Source organism: Sceloporus occidentalis, unplaced genomic scaffold (assembly GCF_023333645.1).
Source record: "Sceloporus occidentalis isolate IW3139 unplaced genomic scaffold, rSceOcc1.0.p SCAF_64, whole genome shotgun sequence".
Classification (NCBI taxonomy): domain Eukaryota; kingdom Metazoa; phylum Chordata; class Lepidosauria; order Squamata; family Phrynosomatidae; genus Sceloporus; species Sceloporus occidentalis.
The window spans coordinates 4,508,184-4,529,803 of record NW_028317044.1 but is presented as its reverse complement, the minus strand read 5'-3'; the positions used below and the strand labels follow the sequence as shown (position 1 = coordinate 4,529,803).

General features: G+C 47.4%; 1 protein-coding gene across 11 annotated transcripts in view; it reads right to left on the bottom strand.

Moving 5' to 3' along the window:
- AUTS2 (activator of transcription and developmental regulator AUTS2) overlaps positions 1 to 21,620 on the bottom strand; it is a 608,784-nt gene that overhangs the window by 85,389 nt on the left and 501,775 nt on the right. For all 11 annotated transcript variants that reach the window (XM_089493361.1, XM_089493360.1, XM_089493353.1 and 8 more), the window contains one exon: positions 65 to 113. In XM_089493361.1, the coding sequence (XP_089349487.1) occupies positions 65 to 113 (49 nt within the window). The remainder of the gene's footprint in view (positions 1 to 64; positions 114 to 21,620) is intronic.

Here is a 21,620-nt window from a genome sequence, read left to right as displayed (position 1 = left end):
TTCTGGGTTGTGTAGAAAGGGGAAGGCGTGATTGGTGCGAGATACGGAAGGAATGCACACTTACCTTTGTTTGCAGCGGTGTTGAACAACTTTTCAGAATTGGCATCGGATGCCTAAAAATGCAAACGGAGAAGGGAGACATATTAGACCATTAAGTCCCCAAAAGAACAACAGGAATTATCACATTTTAAAGAGTAGCAGCTACACAAATGTTGAGCTTTGAAGTCACAGGCAGCAAGTGGGTCGAAGACAAAAGGCTACGATTTGGAGCTTAAAATCCAAAAATGTCCAGAGGATGGTGCTATTTGACTGTCGCTGAATATCCTGCTATGCTATGAGAGCGGATGAAAAAGGCAAAGGAGGGGGGAAATGTGTATTTGTGCAGCTTTGCTTTTTAATTCTTCCATAAGTGTGTGTGTGTGAGAGAGAGATTTAGTGTGTACCAAACAAGAAACAATCCCGACGCAAGAGTGATACCATACAAATCATTTGTCACCTATTCCTCATCCTCAAGGAGGCATATATAGGGAATTAACCATTTGAACAATAAACCTGGTTAGATCGAGACATATTTGCCTGTTCGCAGATGTGTGTTTTTCCTATTGGTTGTGCAAAAAATAATACTATTGTAAATGTTTTAAAATCAGATACGTAAAAACAACGTAACGTGGTAAACGGAATTAATAATTCTAATCCCGATCCATGAAGACCAAATGGCTGCTCCATCTTGAGCAGCATTTCCAGAGCTTTGCTTATGCAGGAGTCCAAAAGCTGTTTTATGCAGTGCAGATGGCAGTACCTTTCTGACCAATCCATCCTTTGAACGATCTCTAAGGATCTCTCCATAAGCAGCACCTCAAAACCCAAGAAAAACCCATCTCAGTTTAGCAAAAGTACAGAAAACAATCACGAAATTCACACATTTTGGGGACATTTTGTCAGATACAGACATGTGTCCTGCCAGTGTGCTAACACACGGCGCAACATGTCGGTACAAATGCTGTTCCCTACAGTAATAGAGGGCATACGGAGATATATCGCAGGCTGGAGGCGGTTGTTAGCTTTCCACTTGGCACAGACTATCTTATCACAGACGCTTTGGCCACCACCTTTCCAAATGCACCCTTACACGAAAAGTTGCGTACAGTACCGTTCTTTTGGTAACCACATCCTGCTCAAGGGCAGCTACTAAAAGCCATTAATATTAAGAATATATAGTAAACATTTCAAAATATAATGAACACAGTTTGACAACATAAATACAGCTAAAACTCATATTGCAAAAGGCTTGGACTACATTTCCTTTTATTAAAAAGGATACCCCAGTGAAATCCTATGCATGTTTCATAAGTCTGACTGCCTTCTATAAGATTAGTACTCAGAGGGCTGCAGTTGTCAATCACCTAGGGCTGCGTATGTGTGTGCGCGCACACACACACACTATATACATACACACACACACACACACACACCTTTCAAGTCACTTGTCTATTTATGGCGACCATATAAATTTGAAAGATTTCTTAGGCCTGTTCCAGACTGCCAAAATAAAGCTGCTTGGGGTCTCTTTGGAGGTATGCTATTTAAATGACGCATGGGTCCTAAGAGTCCAGAGGTCTCACCAAAGCCACACTCCGTTTCTAAGCACTGGAGTGCAGCTTTGGTGCAGCTTCCGGATTCGTAGGGTGCATGCATCATTTAAACAGCATACCTCCAATGAGACCCGAAGCCGCTTTATTTTGGCAGTCTGGAACAGGCCAAAATGTCTAAGCAAGATTTCCACACCTTAATTCTTCTTGCAGCTTGAAAAGGTTGGTGCAGAGTGCGCTCTCCTGATCGTGAGGCTTGTAAACACTACATATACTACACAAACATCACATTATGTTATCCGTTAACAGGTTAACCGTGCAGAAAAATTCTTGCTGTTTAAAGGACATCAGACATAGAAGTTTGGTCCTATCATTCCACCCAGTTTTAAGGGTTTCTCGTTGCTGCTGTAACCTTGTCAGCCAAGGTGATAGAAGCTAGTTTTTATCAGTGGACTTTTGTCGTTTGCCAGTTCGACTCCCCCAAAATCCAAGTCGACAATCCAAATCCAAATCCAAAGTGTGTTGTTTTTAAACATATGATTTTTAAAAAGAATCCTAGATGGTTTGTAACATAGCCGATGACCTGACGTTATTTCCACATTTCCACTACTTTCATATTCGGAACGTACTGAATAAATTGCCTCCCTGTACACACCCATATAGTGTGTCAATCGAAATTAAAACCAATCTGAATTAAGACAGAGCCAACCTAAATTAAAACCAGAAAGGCTTCCTTTCACTTTAATCTAACAGAAGCATTTCTCCATGGTGGGTTTGGGGCACCACTTCTAGAAAGGCCCCTCTCCAAACAGCCGGGAAGGTTCGCTTCGGGTGTTTCCGAATCAGAACAGAGAATACAGTCCATGTGTCGCAAAAGATTAGTGTCTGTTATGAACTACCTTTTATCATCAATTCAAGGAAGGAATTCTGCAAGAAGGCAAAGAGTACCCAAAGGCAATAGGAAAATACGCTTTCATCCCTCTGTGTGGATAGTTCTCTTACAAATAAACTGATAATTCCCTCTTTCAGTAGAAGCAGAATAGGACACTAGTCTTTTCAAATGACACTTTCTTCTCTCCTTCAGCTACGAAGGGCTGCAGAAAGAAAGATAAGAAATGCCCAAATGTGTTTGGCTTTAAAATAAATCCAAATGAGAAACAAATAAAACGGAACAAGGGGAAAAAAATAACTGCCAGTAGCATCCATAATCTCCGAGACAGAAACAGGCAGAAAGGTGCACAGTCCCATCTTTTTTGTCGAACGGGGGCCATAATTCCCATCGTTTCAGCTCAAATATCCTGATTTAACACACTGGGGCTCCATGAGCAATAAGTAAACTGTGTAAATGGGAGTCCTCCCCCAAAAAAACCCTCTCATCTTACAAACCCATCATGTTTGTCATTGGGTGGTATGTGTGTGCAAATGCCAACCTTGAACACATTTGGGCACAGCTCCAGGCAAATGAAAACACGCTTTCGATCCAATCGTTCTTTCAACAAAAGCCACATTTCAAAACCTTGGCTAACAGGGGGTGACGAGGAAACCATCTGCGCCCATACACCCCGAAACCACTTTAATTTAAAACAAAACAACCACTACTTTCAGCCCCCCAAGCAGTCCTCGTCCCCTTGGCCTCCAACGGCAGGAGTCAGCAAACCTTCAGGCTAAAGGGATCGGTTCCCTCGCTCTCTTTTATCGAGGCATTTATTGCCATACAGAGGGATGCATGGCTGAAAATATTTCCTGTCCAGACAGAAAAGGGTTGGTGCTTTTGTCTCTTGGCACAGAGAGGGAGGCCAAGCACTTGCAAAAACATCGGCTCTGACTTGAAAGGCTTTGGAAAGCAGCATCCATCCCAGGAGCCCCCAATGCCTGAGCGAGGAGAAGGGGGGCACCCTCCTCCAAGCCATCATTAGGGGCCGAGAGACTGTTTTACATCAAGGAAAGAAAAGGGAGACGCTGCACACTGCAGCCTATTCGGCGCATGGGCTTTCATCCCACCAGCAGACAGTGCAAGGGCCAGGCAGGGAGGCGAGCAGAGCCAGATGTTTCCCCATTCCTCTCCCAATCCAGGGGAGGATGTTCATGAGCCCAATCCAAAGGCACCGTCTTCCTCGGACAGCAAGCAAGCAAGCAAGCAAGCAATCCATACTCCCTCGGAGGGTGCTGGAGTCTCCTTCTTTGGAGGTCTTCAAACAGAGGCTGCTTTGATTGTGAGTTCCTGCATGGCAAGGGGGTCGGACTGGATGACCCTTGAACTCTGGAATTCTATCATCCATTCCCGTTCCTCGCCAGCGCCAACCAATACTTGAGACCCGACAGACAGAGATCATATTTCTTTTGTTTCTTCCCTGTAGTAGCAGGAGAGGCATTTGACAACAAGGTAGTGGTTGCTACCCGGACTACAGACCACTCCTGGGAAGCAAAGACCCTAAACATGGGTGTGTTGCGTGTGATGGATATCTTATTGTAATGTCTACAGATGGGTATGTCAGCCCACACACTACGATGATACAAAGTACTGTGTGCGGTTCAAAAAGAATCATAGAATCGTAGAGTTGGAAGAGACCCCAAGGGCCATCCAGTCCAACCCCATTCTGCCATGCAGGAAATCACAATCAAAGCATCCTCGGCAGATGACCATCCAGCCTCTGCTTGAAGACCTCCAAGGAAGGAGACTCCAAAAACCAAAGAAGAACGATGTTATTTTCCCCCCATTCCTTTTTGAATCGCCTGGTATTTTGCTTGGAGCGGGTCCATCCAGAAACTCGGTGTGGCACAGTGGTTGGACTAGACCAAAACAAAGGAATCTGTGGCCCTACAGATGTTTTGGGCTCCATCACCGTGGTCCAACAACCTTGGATGACGTCACCAAAAACATCTGGAAGGCAATAATACCCTCGCCATCCCTCAAAGAGAGGAGAGGAGCCCTGTGTGCAAATCCCACTGTGAAAATCCAACCTCACCAGCTGACTTTGAGCCGCTGGGGCTTTACCAACCCAAACTGCTCTTCAAGATGGTTGGGGAAGGCAATCTTTTGCAATGGCAAGACATAGTAAAACACCAAGAAGAAAGCCCTGCGTTTGACTCCACAGAGTCTTCCATCAGAACATGCTAATAACCAAATGATTTGCTACGAACCATCAGGATTCATGGCAGCAAAGCAACACAAACCCGACACAATTGGAAAGCACAACATGATACAATGTGAGACAAACCTGACACATTCTGAAAGCGTAACACAATGTGACACAGCCCCGACAAAATGTGAAAATGTAACGCAATGGGGGACAACCCTGGCACAATTTGAAAGCGTAACACAATGTGACACAACCCTGGCACAATTTGAAAGTGTAATGCAATGTGACACAATTTGAAAATGTAACGCAACGGGGCACAACCCTGACACAATTTGAAAGTGTAACACAATATGACACAGTTTGAAAGTGTAACACAACGGGGCACAACCCTGACACAGTTTGAAAGTGTAGCACGACGTGATGCAAACCCGACACAATTTGAAAGCGTTAACATGATAGAAGGATGCAGTGACCACAAGCAAAACAAGTCTTTCGAGACGCCTAGAGATGCCACCTTCAGTCCTGTTGGAAACACAAAGAAGAGACGCACAGATACCCCACAACAGCACAAAAGCTCGGTCCGAACGCCTATTGTGAGCAGCAGCAAAGAACGGAGCATGGAAGCGCGGAGGTGCCATTTTTCATTGTTCCTCTCCTTCCAGAGAAAGCAAGAAGGAGAAGGGAAGCCCTGGGGCGCAACTCCAGCTCGGACCTGAGAGGACACAACAACAAGAGCAACAACAACAACAGCAACCATAACAACATTGCCCTGGGATAGCAGGCACAGGACACCAAAGCCAAGGAGGGGGGAGTAGTTCGCCAGGAAACTTAAGAGGAGGCTGTGGAAGCCAGTCTCCTCAAAATGGCTAAGAATATAGTGGCGCTCTATTTGCAACGATGCTCCAAAGGAATGAGACCGCGATGCAACCATTCTCAGCCATGACCATGTTATTATATACATGCACATACACACACACACATATATACACACGTAGATACATATATGCGCACACATATTTCCCATGTCTTTGTGCACTATCAACCCCCGTTCGAACCGGACCTGCCACTTCACTGCCACGCACAAAGGACCTGAACCGACATCCTTGCACACCAAAGGCGTACATAGGTCTGTGCCGGACTTTCCACTCCACCCAAATGCATCTGAGGAAGCAGACTGTACTCCACAAAAGCCCATGCTTCCAACTTCTTTCTTTGCTACGGAGTTTATCAGACAAAGGAAACGGGAAGTCTAACCCAACGGCAATCCGAACGCAATCGTGGGGTTTCAGGTTATCGCGCGATAGACTGCCACACGCAATTTCGGGCAATGGGAAGCCAGTCCGAACGCAACCATGGGGTTTCACGTTATTGCGTGAGAGGTGATCACACGCAATTCCGGGCAACGGCGTGCTATTTTCGTGCCATGGGAAGCCAGTCCGAACGCAAAACTAGCGAATCGGCGCGAATGCGTTCCGGCCGCCCTTTCTTTTCCGTCGAAATTGAGCGCAATGCCTCCGGTGGGATAAAGTCCTTCGTCTCAAAGGCGCTGCTGGGGTAGGGATTCTCCCGACTAAGGCGGCCATCTCTTCGAACCGAGGACCGGCGTAAATAAAACGGAGTGAGTGAATACACACATAGATAGATACACACACACACATACAAATTCATACATACACGTACATAATGCACACACACATAGATATCCATAGATATGCATTGATGCACATACATAATGCATACACACATGATAGACAGATATACATTGATGCACACAGAGATACTATCTATCTCTATCTATCTATCTATCTATCTATCTATCTATCTATCTCTGCATGCAAGGACATCGTAGCAGCCCTCCAAAAGGCAGGGGCCCTGAGACAAAGCTCCTTCTTACCTCCTCCTCCTCTTCCTTCGAGGGGGAGCCCAGGCCCCCTTTGGCTTAGTCCCCGAAGGCCAAGGCTGGGAAGCAAGGCGCCATGAGGCCCAAGGAAGGAAAGAAGGAAGGAAGGAGGAGAAGAAAGGGGCTCAAAGCCCGGCCTTGGAAGGGACAAAGGCAGCCATGGTCCCGCGCAGCGCCAGGAGGAGCCCCCCCAAAAGGCTGGGGAAGGGGCTCCTCTGAAGGGAAATGGCGGGCAAGGGGCTCCTCTCCCTGTCTCCCTCTCTTCAGGTGAACTCCATCGGACCCCCGACCCTTAATCCGAGCCCAGGCCCCGACAAGAGCCCCGACAAGAAAAGCGCCGCCTCAGAAGGAAGGAAGGAAGGAAGGAGGGAAGGAAGGAAGGAGGAGGAGAGGAGGAGAAGGGGCAGAGCCAGCCCTGGCTCTCAGGGAAAGAAGGAGGAGACCGCCCTCGCTCCTTCCCTCCCCCCTTCCCTCTTTCCCTCCTTCCCTCTTTCCCTCCCTCCTTCCCTCTTTCCCTCCCCCCTTCCCTCTTTCCCTCCTTCCCTCCCCCCTTCCCTCTTTCCCTCCTTCCCTCCCTCTTTCCCTCCTTCCCTCCCCCTTCCCTCTTTCCCTCCTTCCCTCCCCCTTCCCTCTTTCCCTCCTTCTTTCCCTCCTTCCCTCCCTCTTTCCCTCCTTCCCTTCCCCCTTCCCTCTTTCCCTCCTTCCCTCCGTCCTTTCCCTCTTTCCCTCCTTCCCTCCCTCCTTCCCTCCTTTTTTTCCCTTCCCACCACAAGCCCAGCCCACCTTTATCCTGGACTTCTCCTCTCAGCTCTGTTGTTGTTGTTATTATTATTATTATTATTATTATTATTATTAACCTTTATTTATGAAGCGCTGTAAATTTACACTGCTGTATTGTATGCCGCCTTTCTCCCCGCCTCAAACGCCTCCCACTCCTCCCTCCCTCCCCCTTGACTGGCCTTAGCCCCACAGGAGAAGAAGCAGCCCCCCTGGGAATGTGGGGAAGCCGCACTCTCCACAAGCACAGCCCACCCACCCCCTCATCCCCCCCTCCCCAGCCCTCTTCTCCCTCCACTTTGGCTGCCTCCTGTTGCATTCTGGGAGTCTGAGGCAGTCACTGGGGGGAGTGCAGGGGTGGGGGGGATCACCCCAAGGGACAGCACCCTCAAGGACAGAGGATGGGGGACCCCTGGCTGAATGAAATGATCTAAGAGTCCAAGTAGACCCCAAGTTGAACATGAGCCAACAGTGTGACGCGGCAGCTAACAAGGCCAATGCGATTTTAGGCTGCATCAATAGAAGTTTAGTGTCTAGATGAAAGAAAGTCATAGTGTCACTCTATTCTGCTCTGGTCAGGCCCCACCTGGAATATCGTGTCCAGTTCTGGGAACCACACTTTAAAAAGGATGTGGAGAAACTGGAGCCATGTGTCCAAAGGAGGGCGAATAAAATGGTGAAGGGTCTGGAAACCATGCCCTATGAGGAAGGACTTAGGGAGCTGGGGATGTTTAGCCTGGAGAAGAGAAGGTTAAGAGGTGATATGATAGCCCTGTTTAAATATCTGATGGGATGTCATGTTGAGGAGGGAGCAAGCTTGTTTTCTGCTGCTCCAGAGAGTAAGAAACAGAGCGATGGATGCAAGCTGCAGGAAAAAGAGATTCCACCTCAACATTAGGAGGAACGTCCTGAGAGTAAGGGCTGTTTGACAGTGGAATAAACTCCCTCAGAGAGTGGTGGAGTCTCCTTCTTTGGAGGTCTTTAAGCAGAGGCTGGATGGCCATCTGTCAATGGGAATGCTTCGATTGAGAATTCCTGCATGGCAGAATGGGGTTGGACTGGATGGCCCTTGGGGTCTCTTCCGACTCTAGGGTTCTATGAGACATCTCCAAAACTCCTTATGCTCCACTGCTCTGCTCAGGTCCTGCAAATTCATACCCATGGCCTCCTTAACAGAGTCCATCCGTCTAGCATCCATCTAGCATGTAGCCTTGCTTTCTTTCTGCTTCCCTCCGCCTTTCCTAGCATTCTTGTTTTCCCCAGTGAGTCCTGCCTCCTCATGATGTGGCCAAAGTACCACAGCCTCAGGACTTCCCCCACAGGAACCTATGTGCTTCCAGCCCAAGAAAGGTTAAAGTGTTGGCATCCCAAAAAAGCAAGCCAATCTGCTGATGCTTGTCACACAGAGAGAGCACAACAAGGGGTTAAAAGCACATTACTTAGGGAAGAAAGTGGGTCGAAAGCAAATTTGGGTTTCAGACGGATGAGGACAAATCCCCGTTGCTAGTTTGGAAATACATTTTTTGTGCATGCACCTTCCCCTTTCTTAGGCCTGTTACAGACTGCCAGAATAAAGCTGCTTCGGGTCTCTTTGGAGGTATGCTGTTTAAATGATGCATGGGTCCTAAGAGTCTGGAGGTTGCACCAAAGCCACACTCCATTCCTAAGCACTGGAGTCCAGCTTTGGTGCAGCTTCTGGATTCTTAGGACGCATGCATCATTTAAACAGCATATCTCCAAAGAGACCCGAAGCAGCTTTATTTTGGCAGTCTGGAACAGGCCATAGTCTTCTTATGATTTCTTGACTGCGGTCCCCACTCTGATCAATATTTGATCTGCGGTGTCAAAATTCCTTTACTATTTCAATTTCCTCATTGTCTGGGTTGAATCTGTGTACATTTTCTGTGCTCATTATTGTTGTTCTCTTTATGTTGAACATGATGCCTGCCCTTGCACTTTCTTCCTTGATCTTCTTTAGCAGTTGTTCCAGGTCTGTGACATTCTCAGCTAGTATTACGGTGTCATCATCATATCTTAGCTTGTTGATATTCCTTCCTCCTATTTTCACTCCTCCTTCTTCTGTGTCCAAGCCTGCTTTTCGTATAATATGTTCTGTATATAAGTTGAACACTGATAAGATGCAGCCTTGTTCCCAACCGGGAACCATTCTCTTTCTCCATGTTCTTCTGTTCTTACAGTAGCCTCTTTTCCTGAATACAGATTTCTCATCAGGACTATCAGATGTATTGGTATTCCAATGTTTTTAAGGCCATGTGCATTAAGGGTGCTATATAAAATGAAGAATTAATGAGCGAATGTTGTGTTTCTCTGCACATAATGATTTCTTCACAACACTCCAGGTTATCTGAATACTGGGAGAAGAGTGTGCAAAAGTCTCACTGCTCCCTTATTTTTCTCTGCAAGGTTTCCCAGCTCTCATGGTTCAGGGAGAAACTGCTGAGCAACATCCGTTTTTCTCCTGCAGCAAAAAGAAGAAGACGACTATGGCAATTCTTTGTCCTTCCTTGCAAAGACAACATTGTCAAGGGTGTGCTGTACATCCCTACTCAGGATTTCTCTTGCTTGGTACACATTGCAGGCCTCGTGGCAGCCACGTGTGCCACAGTTACTCTTACTCATTCTGGCTTCATAAGAAGCACCAGTCATGGAGAAATAGCCCGCGAACAGTGGCCCGTTACAAACGGGCACCCCAGTACGCGACGAGTGCGCACTAGGGTTAGAAAGGGGCGTCCTTTCCAGACGCACCTAACCCTAATACACGCTCTGCGCATAGTAAATGGCAGCGGCCGTTCCACATGGCCGCCGCCATGACTATGTCATGACCGCACCGCCTCCAAACGAGGCGGCGTGGTTGTAACGTAGTGGGGCCGCGTGAGGGCGCTTAGTGCACCCTTTCCGCAGCCCCGGAAGGAGCTCCGTTTCAGAGCTCCTTCCAGCTTTGCGTCGCTGGGTGCAGCCTTTAGATGGCTGCGCCAGCGACGCAAAGGAGAAAGGGGCCAAGCGGCCCCTTTCTCCTCCTCCCCGCCGCCACAGGGTGTCCTTGGGGCTTGAAGCCCCAAGGACACCCCTTTCCAGGCTGCGGGGAAGCGGCCTTTTGCCGCTTCCCCGCGGCTTGGAAAGCGGCGGATTGGGGCCTCAGCGGCTGCCGCTCTAGCCACTCAGGTCCCAATCCAGCGGGGAAAGGGAGGGTGCAGGCCCACACTTTTCGGCAGTCTGTAACCCACTAGTGTCCTCTGGGTTAATAGGAACCAGAGAGTACAAATCACCAGGGCCTAGTAGTCTGAAAGGTAGTCTACAGTTGCATCCACACTGCAAAAATAATCCAGTTTGACATTGGCTGCCATCATTCAGTGGAAATCTGGGAACTGTATAGTAGGCCCACTACATTTGCTGAGATTAGGGACACAGGACCCCCCTGAAAGTGGGAAATCGGCAAATAGAAAAACCACATTTTTACTCGAGAGAATACCTCTCTAGGAATCTTTAGGTCTTCCAGAATAATTTTATGGTTAACCTCTGCTGGAAGGTAACCACAGAATTGTGCTGGAGGACCTACAAATGCCTAGAGAAGTGTTCTCTCTGTGAATCCTTAAGTCCTCCAGCATGACCTCTGGTGGAAGTTGGCCACAGAGACCTAGACATTCCTAGACCATAGTTTGCTGTGGCACCAGCGCTCTCTGGCAGTGAAAGCTAAAGGACTTCTAAAACTACAATTCCCAAAATCCCATAGCACTGAGTCACGAAAGTCAAACTGGCGTCAAACTGGAGTATTTCCGCAGTAAGCAAGTAGCCTACGTTGCACATGTCTTTGTATTTGGGTTGTCTTTTCAGCCCCAAATGCTCCCCTCCCTATTTGATCCACCGAGAGCAGGCGCAAGCTGCATTCACAACAAACTGACCCCAGAGCATTACGCATGCAGTGAAACGGCCTCAAATTACATACCAAATCCTGTGGGGTTCTCTCTGGTGCCAGCTGGTGCCTGCTCTTCCTGCTCTCATCTCCACAAATGCAGGCTTGGTGCCATCATAAGGCTATGACACAGGGATGTAGCCAGGATTTTGGGAGGAGGGGGTCCAGACTAAGTGCCACCATTATAATGGAGCTTGGGTGCGGTGGCGCAGCAGCACACACCATTCATTTTATATAATGGAAGGGAGGGGGTCCGGACCCCAAGAACCCTCCCTTGGCTACGTCCCTGTATGACAGCCACCTAGGTCACAGACCTCAGAGGGGCATAGTTTAAGATAAATGCCACAACAGTGCTATGGGATGTGATTACTATATAAACTCAACTATAAGTCGGTTTCATGTATAAGTTGGGGGCAGGTTTGGGGGACAAAATTATGGATTTTGATATGACCCATGGATAAGTCGAGGGTAAGACTTAAAGTGATGTAACAAAGGATCCAAAGGATGAAGCAAAGGAAAATGATGCCAAAGCACATAAAAAAGAAACTGCAGGAGGTATATAACTGTTCGCACTCAAGGCTGGATGGATGAAAGAGTAGAGGGAGGTCAGTACAGATTACACCAGGGGTAGGCAACCTTTTTGAGCTGGGGGCCGGGTTGCTGTCCCTCAGACAACTGGGGGGGGGGGGGCGAATTCAAAATGGTGCCTGGAGCGGCGCAGAAACTGCGGCAAAGGCAGTAATCGGTGGCAGGGCTGGGTTGGGGCCAGTCCCAAGGCCTCACTGGGCCGGATCTGGCCCGCAGGCCGTAGGTTGCCGACCTCTGGATTACACTTTTGCATTTCACCAGGGGATGGTTTCTGTTTCTATGAAAGTTAAAGCACAGGACTTGCATTGACCCATCGAAAAGCCAACTCAGGTTTTTGGGGTCAGCTTTTTGACTTAAAATTTCTAGAGGTATACATGGATATATACATAATTATAATGCCTTATGGAAAAATTCTATTCTGATTTATTCATCCTCAGAAGATGTCGCCGTCGTTGCTGTTGCTGTCAGTTGTTCAGGGGGGAAAGGTGCGCCAACCCTACGAGAAACAGGTTCAAAAGACTGGAAAAACAAATCGAAGCAATCCTGTCTTCACACGAGTGGAACACTATCCATTTAGAAAACTACCAGACTTGGAAAGAACTTGGGTTGTGCTACCTAAAAGTAAAACAACTGATGATATTAACCAGCTGAAAATGAAGCAAGAAGAATAGTCATGGTGACAAATCTTGGAAAGCTGGATCGCTTTGATCGGAGCGCTTGGCACGCAACACTTGGCATCCTGTGGTACGAATTAAAAGTTGTACTGTGCCAGCAGGAGCAATTTTCTGAAGCTGGCCGAGCATCTAGCCCTTTTTGATCCTGCCATGAATGAACATTTGTGCCGAGTTAAAGATCAAGAAACATGATTCAGTGTCTAGGAAAAGATAGTCAAAATGAGCTTATATTGTGTCTAGCAGGTGCTATACAGTACAAAATTTTAACACGTGGAAACTCAGCCAACTACTACTCAGTTATTCTGGACTGCATGCCTTATATTAATTCCTATTAAACAAATGACAATGTACATTATGTTGACGTAACCAAACCTTGAGCTACCAAAACATCTGAGCCTGAGGTTGTCATAAGACATGAGCATGTCTTGGGAGTTGTTTGACTACAGGAGACTACAGTGCCTTGATGATGCGAGAAATTCTTCTTGGACAGCTTGAGCGAATGTCATTATCAAGTGAGACTCTGTTCAAAGGTAGAATGGGACTAACATAAATGAGAGTCATGAATAAGAGAAGTATAGTGTCCAGATTAAGGGAAGCTCTAGTCTGCTTTGGACAGGCTGCGCCTGGAATACTGCATCCAGTTTTGGGCACCACAGTTCAAAACAGTTTCTCACTGTTAATCTGTGGCAACTGGTGGCCTCCATGACTACTCTGGATTTTTTTCGCCATGCTGAACTCGATATGCACTCTCCAAGTTGGTGTTACGCCCCAGATAGGTTCAACACTTTGGACACTTTGGATACTTCCGGTGACTAAAATGGGGAAGGGTCTGGAAACCATGCCCTATGAGGAAAGCCTTAGGGAGCTGGGAATGTTTAGCCTGGAGAAAAGAAGGTTAAGAGGTGATATGATAGCCCTGTTTAAATATTTGAAGGGATGTCATATTGAGGAGGGAGCAAGCTTGTTTTCTGCTGCTCCAGAGAATAGGACCCGGAGCCATGGATGCAAACTCCAGGAAATTCCACCTGAACATTAGGAGGAACTTCCTGAGAGTAAGGGCTGTTTGAAAGTGGAACACACTCCTTCCTCAGAGTGTAGTGGAGTCTCCTTCCTTAGAGGTCTTTAAACAGAGGCTGGATGGACATCTGTCGGGGATGCTTTGATTTAGATTTCCTACATGGCAGGGGTTGGACTGGATGGCCCTTGCGGTCTCTTCCAACTCTATGATTCTATGATTCATTCCAGTGACATGGTGCCACCAGCTCTATCTGCAGTTAACGAATTACAGCTTGGGCTCCCTTTTATTCAGGCACCAAAACAAAGTGACACAGTCCAGAGCATTGTAGGAGAAAGACGGTAAATTCCACGGACCGTACTGGCTTAGGATTTGGGGAAAGTAACCCAAAAAGAAACCTTTTTGAACCCCTGCTCCAGGCAGGAACTTTTGTAGACTTGTCGACTACAAGTTATTTAAGCTACTATTTGATGTGATATATCTTGTATGCCAGGGACGTAGCCAAGGGGGGGGGGGTCTTGGGGTCCGGACCCCCCCCTTCCGTTAGATAAAATGAATGGTGTGTGCTGCTGCGCCGCCGCACCCAAGCCCCATTATAATGGTGGCACTTAGTCTGGACCCCCCCTTCCCAAAATCCTGGCTACATCCCTGTGTATGCAGTGTATTTACAGATCTGTATACTATATATATTGGGTTGACTTCCTTCCTTCCTTCCTTCCTTCCTTCCTTCCTTCCTTCCTTCCTTCCCTCCCTCCCTCCCTCCCTCCCTCCCTCCCTCCTTCCTCTCTTCCTTCCTCTTTTCTCTCTCTCTCTCCCACCCTCCCTCTCTCTCACTTTGACACATATTCATATCTCTCTCTCCTACTACTTTCCTTCTCCTCCCTTGCTCCCACCCTTGCTAGGGGCGATGACTGACAGATTAATATATGTCTAGCTAGGTGACTTCAAAATCAAAAGGAAGGGGCTGTCAGAACTGCTTGTCAAAAAATGAGATTAGGAGCACTTGTCATTTCACAGATAAGGTTGCATTTAATGAGTGCAAAAAGCCTTCTTGTGAAAAAGGGGGATGGGATGGGGTGGGGGAATGAAGTGCGATTCTTTTTCCCCCTGCTGTCAGCCAAATGCGTTATCACACATAGTCTGATACTGTCGCATCACCCTGCCAAGGCCTTGATAATGGGTCCTGACTTGGGTTACTGTACATCTTCAGCATCAAAAGCTAGTAGATTTGGTCCCTGCTTTTAAACTCTTCTCGGATGTGTCTTGAACTTAACTTGACCATGGAGGTGAAAGAGTGTATGGGAAGAATGGAACACACATATATATACACACAATTGCTCTGATAACGTCAACAGCCATTTGGCAAAGCAGGATAGCGCAGGGACGTAGCCGGGGGGGGGGGGTTCTTGGGGTCCGGACCCAACCCCCCCCCCTCCATTAGAAAAATGAATGGTGCATGCTGCTGCGCCGCTACGCCCAAGCCCCGTTATTATGGTGGCACTTAGTCTGGACACCCCCTTCCTAAAATCCTGGCTACGTCCCTGGATAGTGGCTGTCCATGAGAAAAAGGTATAAATATTTTTAGTATCTACACCAAGGTTTCAGTGAAACTTGTCTAACAAGTGATACCCCACTGAAACCCATTGCATTTTGTTGTTGAAAATATTTTATCAAGTGCTCATTTGCTTCTAAGTCTCGTTCTGCAATCTGCTGGTTGTCGAACGGGGCTTTAGTAGGAACTTTGATGTGGCATTACACATCCCTTCTCATGTTTGGCCTCTGCTACTCTGTTGCTGAGCTTAGGTTGATGTAACAGTACATGTTGGCCCTACCATTTTCAGCTTGCAGTTTGGGTTCTCTGCAACAAATCACAAAGGCTGAATGCTGCAGTTTGAATTAATGGAGACCTATGCTATGTCTGAAGAGAGAGACAACCCCCAACGAGAAACCAACCACAGAGAATCAGGAGACCCAGGTATTTAGACTCAATCCAAATGCCAGCACCTTGAGATGTTGGCAAGATAGAAGGGACTGGCAACTCTGGGACACTCGGAACAACCTTTAAAACAAGGGTTCCATAAAGGACTATCTCACACACAAGTTCTTCAAGGTTGAGCTGAATCTGAAGGGGTGTCACACTGAGGATGGAGCAAGCTTGTTTTCTGCTGCTCCGGAGACTAGAACATGGAACAATGGATGCAAGCTCCAGGAAAAGAGATTCCACTTCAACATTAGGAGGAACGTCCTGAGAGTAAGGGCTGTTTGACAGTGGAACAAACTCCCTTGGAGTGTAGTGGAATCTCCTTCTTTGGAGGTCATTGAGCAGAGGTTGGATGGCCATCTGTCAGGGATGCTTTGATTGAGAGTTCCTGCATGGAAGAATGGGGTTGGACTGGATGGCCCTTGGGGTCTCTTCCAACTCTATGATTCTATGACTACTGGACCTAGAGAAATATCCTGTAGACTGTTGACCTGCTTGGCCTGTGGCAGGTCAGTGGTCTATAGGATATTTCTCCAGGTCCAGTCCTCATGCAAAGACATCATGGGATGTTCTTGGGCAGAAGTGTGGGAAGTGGCACACATAGGCAGGAACTACCCACCACCAACAACAATAACAACAATTTATTTATACCCTGCTCTTCAGCTAAGGCTATCAGAGCAGCTTACAATTTGTTAATCAGACATTTCCCTGCCCTCAGGCTTACAATCTAAAAAAGACAAGACACAAAAGGAGAAGGGAATGGCAGTAGGGAAGGGGAAAAGTCCAGCAGATCTACCCTCGGAGGTCTGTTGGAGCTGGCTTGCCTCTCTCTCCCCAAGAAGGTGGCTGAAGGGAGGGCCTTCTTCTTGGCAGGCAAGGCCTGATGGAGCTGGCTTGCCTCTCTCTCTCTCTCACCAAGACCTGGGGAGTACCCATTAAAATAAATGAGTGAGCTGTATGAGCCTTGGTACATAGGGGGTGTAGCAGAACTATTAAGGGAGGTGCTGTGGAGACCTACTGAGGAAACTATGGCACATTACAGACCACCCAAAAGCAGGCGGTCTGCCGCCGCCGTCATTAGCTGCGCCGAGAAGCCCCAGCGGCCAGACTGCAAGGCTTCCTGGCGCAGCTAAAAAGGAGCACCGAAATGGCGCTCCTTTTTGCCCCCTGGAAGTGGTGCCGCGAGGCGTGCGGCGTGCACTCGCAGCGTCACCTCCGCCGCGCCACATCCGGACGCTGTGCGTCCGAGACGTAAATATGGCGGCGCCCATGTGGAAGGGCGCTGCCATTTACTCTGCGCTCCGCGCGTACTAGGAATGGGGCCAATTAGGAAGGCAAGACCCTTCCTAACCCTAGCATGCCCCTTCCTAACCCTAGTTTGTAACGCGCCTATGTTGGTGAGATGCATTCATAGGGATATAAAACCACATGGGACTGCTTAGCCGTGGATAATAATAATAATAATAATAATAATAATAATAGGTTTATTAGGGTAAGTATTGAGGACTACACCAAAAAGCTACAGGTTGGGCTAGTGCCTTTGTTGGGATGGGAGGGTCTGATGTGGAGAAATTGACCCCACCTGAGGGTTCTCATTGCCCAGTACATAGTGTTAAGTACAGATAAGGAAGCTTTATTCCTTGAAGCTAAGCTACACAACCAGGGCTCAAGTAGCCCTATGGCAACAGAATGATCCAGTCCTACAGTATGTGCAACAGGGCGCTATCACTGCAGAAAGGGAAGGGGTTACTCCCGAGAGGCCGAACTTCCAAATGTGGCATGGCTTTGTATATTGAGTTAGCCATGAACAGCTAGGGAGAAAGGAAACCCAATTACTCCTCTGCCCTGTGAAGAGAAATCTTGTGGCTGGTGCATGATATCCCAGCCACTAGTCACCTAGCTGTAGCTGGGAGATCATGTAGCAGGGTTTTTTGTGTGGCAAGGAATATATAAACAGGTCCACACCGTTACTGTGCCACAGTGCCAAAGAACACAATTCAAGAGGCCTCTTGGAAGGCTTTTAAAACCCATGCTCTGATGAATGAGCCCTTTGAATGAATACCAGTTGACACTGTTGGATCAGTAAAGAAGGCAGCAGCAAGACATGCATATGTTCTAGGCCTGGTTAACTACCCATAGGCCTTGCACTTAACGTCCACAACAGTCTTATGACTTGATTAGGAAATCTCACTAATCTTTTCAAGGGTAGGCTTTCCCAAGGAGGTGGTAACAGAACAGGTTACCAACTTTATGAGTCAGGTGTATCCAAGGGCTTGAAATAAGTGTTGAGGAAGTTTGTGTACAAACATCTTAAACAGTGGCACAGGCTTACAGGAGGTTCTCCAATACTCTACTGGGTTCTTCCCATTCTAACTTCTAAATGGGCAAAACCCACTCGGTACTTTGGACCTAGTGAAAGAAGGCATGCGGAACTCCTTTTGCCTAGAACCCACTTGCACCCAGTGTTGGATATGAGGCAGCATCTGGGACAACTTAGAAGGGACCAGGAAAAGCAAAAAAGCAATATGATAAAAGAATATAATCCTGTCAATTCCAAGTAAGACAAAGAGCCTTGGTGCTGTTGCCCTCCCTGGCAACCAAACTGTTTGCACACTAGCAGGGGCCACATGAGAGCACATGGCAGGTGAGGCCCACCAATTACGAGTGCTATTCAACATCTTTATCAATGACTTGGATGAAGGAATAGAGACCATGCTTATCAGATTTGCAGATGACACTAAATTAAGAGGGATAGCTAATACCCCAGAGGACAGGATCAAAATTTAAAATGACCTTCACAGATTAGAAGGTCAGAACTAACAAAATGAATTCCAACAGGGAGAAATGTAAGATACTACACTTAGGCGCGTTACAGACCGCCATAAGGGACGTCCTCAGGTTTAAAAAGGGGCATCACTTCTTGACGCCCCCAAGATTAATACGTCCCAAGGACGTACAAGATGGTGGCGCCCCATCTACATGAGGGCCGCCATGATGGCATCATGAACGCGCCGCCTCCAGACGAGGCGGCGCAGATATGACGCCGTCGCACCGCACGAGGGCGCTTAGTGCGCCCTTTCGTGGATGCAGGAAGGAGCTCCGAAACGGAGCTCCTTCCTGGTTTTGCGTCGCTGGTGCAGCCTTTAGATAGCTGCACCCAGCGACGCAGAGGAGAAAGAGGCCAAGCGGCCCCGTTCTCCTTCTCCCCGCCGCCCCAGGGTGTCCTTGGGGCTTTTGCCCCTTCCCCGTGGCCTGGAAAGCGGCGGATCAGGGCCTCAGTGGCTGCCGCTCTGGCCGCTGAGGCCCCGATCCGGCGGGGAAAGGGGCGGGTGCAGGCCTCTGGCAGTAAAAATGAAATGCACAGATATAGAATGGAGGGCACCTGGCTTGGCACCTGTACATGTGCATCTAAGAGTCTTAGTAGGCCACAAGTTGAATATGAGACAACAGTGTGATTTGGCAACTGAAATGTCAGTATGATTTGAGGCTAGGTCAACAGGAGTATAGCGTCTAGACTTAGGGAAGTAACAGTGCCGCTCTATTCTGCTTTGGTCAGGCCTCACTCATTCAGTTCTTGGCACCCCGGTTCAAAAAGGATGTTGAGAAGCGGGAGTGTGTGCAGAGATGAGTGACAAAAATGGTGAAACATCTGGAAACCATGCCCTATGAGGAGCGGCTTAGAAAGCTGTGTATGTTTAGCCTGGAGAAGAGACGGTTAAGGGATGATACGATAGCTCTGTTTAAATATTTGAAGGAAGATATAGCCACCCTCAGCAGGGTAGGCAGTTTAAAATGGTTGAGCTGATACAAACAGTCCTTTCAAATGCCAACTTATCTAAAGATACAGATCCCAAAACATCTCAGAGAGGCATTCACCTGAGCTAGGTTTGACCAACTTGATACCATGGTAAGACATGGGAGATTCCAGGGTATCCCTTATAATGAACGGACTTGCATTTGTGGTGACCACAAAACTGAGGATCTAGTATACATTTTGTTTAGATGTAATCTATACCAACAAGAAAGGGACCAATACCTTGATCCCTATATTAAATGAACAATATTCTGGGATACTCAGATCAGAATATCATACTTTGTGAGTGGACAAGATTCAAAAATATCTCTTGCCACAGCTCAGTTCCGTCATAAAGCATCACTGTCGAGATCCAGATATGTGGGGATGATTGGCGTTAACTGTAAGGGTGATGAAGAGATTTGACATATGATGACGGATGTTTTATGTTATTTCTACCTCCCCGAACGAGTCTCGAAGAGAAACGACAATGCAGAAAGAACCGTAACCCGGAAACATCACCCAAAGAGACTTTCCGCTGTGCTTTCTGCAACCGGACCTGTTTGTCCCGGATTGGCCTTTTTAGTCACCAACGCGCTGCTTGTACAAAGCGCGGGATCATGAGTCCTTCCTGAATCTTCGTTCACGAAGCAAAGCTAGAGACCTGTACATAAGCTGTGCATGTTTAGGCTATCCATACGTGTGTGTGTGTGTGTGTGTGTGTGTGTGTGTGTGTGTGGTTATTGCACTTAGTGCAAAATATTAACATTTTATATATGTGTGTGTGTGGCATTGTTTGTATTACTATGCTTTGAACATTTGGAAACGGCCCTCGGGCTATTCAATAAACTTGTTTGTTTGTTTGTTTGAATGTCATACTGAGGATGGAGCAAGCTTGTTTTCTGCTGCTCCAGAACAATGGATGCAAGCTACAGGAAAAGAGATTCCACCTCAGCATTAGGAGGAACTTCCTGACAAGACTTGTTTCGACGATGGAAGATGCTCCCTTGGAGAGTGGTGGAGTCTCCTTCCTTGGAAGCCTTTAAACAGAGGCTGGATGGCCATCTCTAAGGAGTGCTTTGATTCCCTATTCCTGCCTGGTGGGAGGTTGGACTCGATGGCCCTTGAGATCTCTTCCAACTCTAGGATCTGACTTCTCTTCTTCTCTTTGATGCTGGCCTCTGCATGGTCAGGGATACGGCATGTTTTTCGTCTTCAAACAGTGCTGAAAATTTGAGGGAGCAGGATCAGTTTTATCGTTAGTAGCTTTCAGAGAGGTATTAAATTTTTAATGGCAGAGTAGCTTTAATTTGAAACGAGGAGATGCCATGTATTATTCATATGCGCAGGCTTTCCTGGAGTATGAGCATCTTCGGTTATGAAAGAGCGGAGTTGAAATCCCACCTTTGGGCAGGAATTCTGTCAGTTATGTACATGCATTTAATTTGAGGTTACGTCTTGTTTTGGACGAGAGGTAGCCCCTTCCCCAAGCTCACTCACTAGCTCTTGCGCTTCTCAGGAAACCTTACCCCAGCAATTCTCCAGGCCCAAGGAGGTGCTGTTAAGGCTGTAGTAATGGACCCCACCCCTGCTGGGATTGGTAGCTTCTGGGAAGGAGGAGCATGGAGTTGCATACAAGGAGCATTATGCTCTATACTAGTGGTTCTGAACCTTCCTAATGCCACAACCCTTTAAGACAGTTCCTCATGTTGTGGTGACCCCAACCATAAAATGATTTTCATTGCTACATGCAAATATGTGTTTTCCGATGGTCTTAGGCGACCCCCATGAAAGGGCCGTTCGACCCCCAAAGGGGTCCCGACCCACAGTTTGGGAACCACTGCTCCATACAGCGTAGGACGTTGGCCATTAAATACAGTTTGTGAACTGGTATTGTTTCTGCCTACCGCTCAAAGTTTGCTCTCTGCTATTCTAAATTACACACTGAAACTCCTTATCCAAATTATGCAATTAGAGCCGGCCCTTCGTATCCACGGATTTTTTTTTTATCCACGGATTCAAGCATCCACGGTATGAAAATATTCCAAAAAAAGTATACATTTCAAATATCAAACCTCGATTTTCCATTTTTTATAAGGGACACCGTTTTGCTACGTCAGTATATTTAATGGGACTTGAGCATACATGGATTTTGTTATACGTGGGGATCTTGGAACCAAACCCCGGCGGATAACAAGGGTCCACTGTAATAAAGTATAAAGTAATAAAGGGGACTCTAGAGAGAATGCCTGCCCTTTTGTTTCACCCCTCTGCTTCTTTGGCTGCATCCGC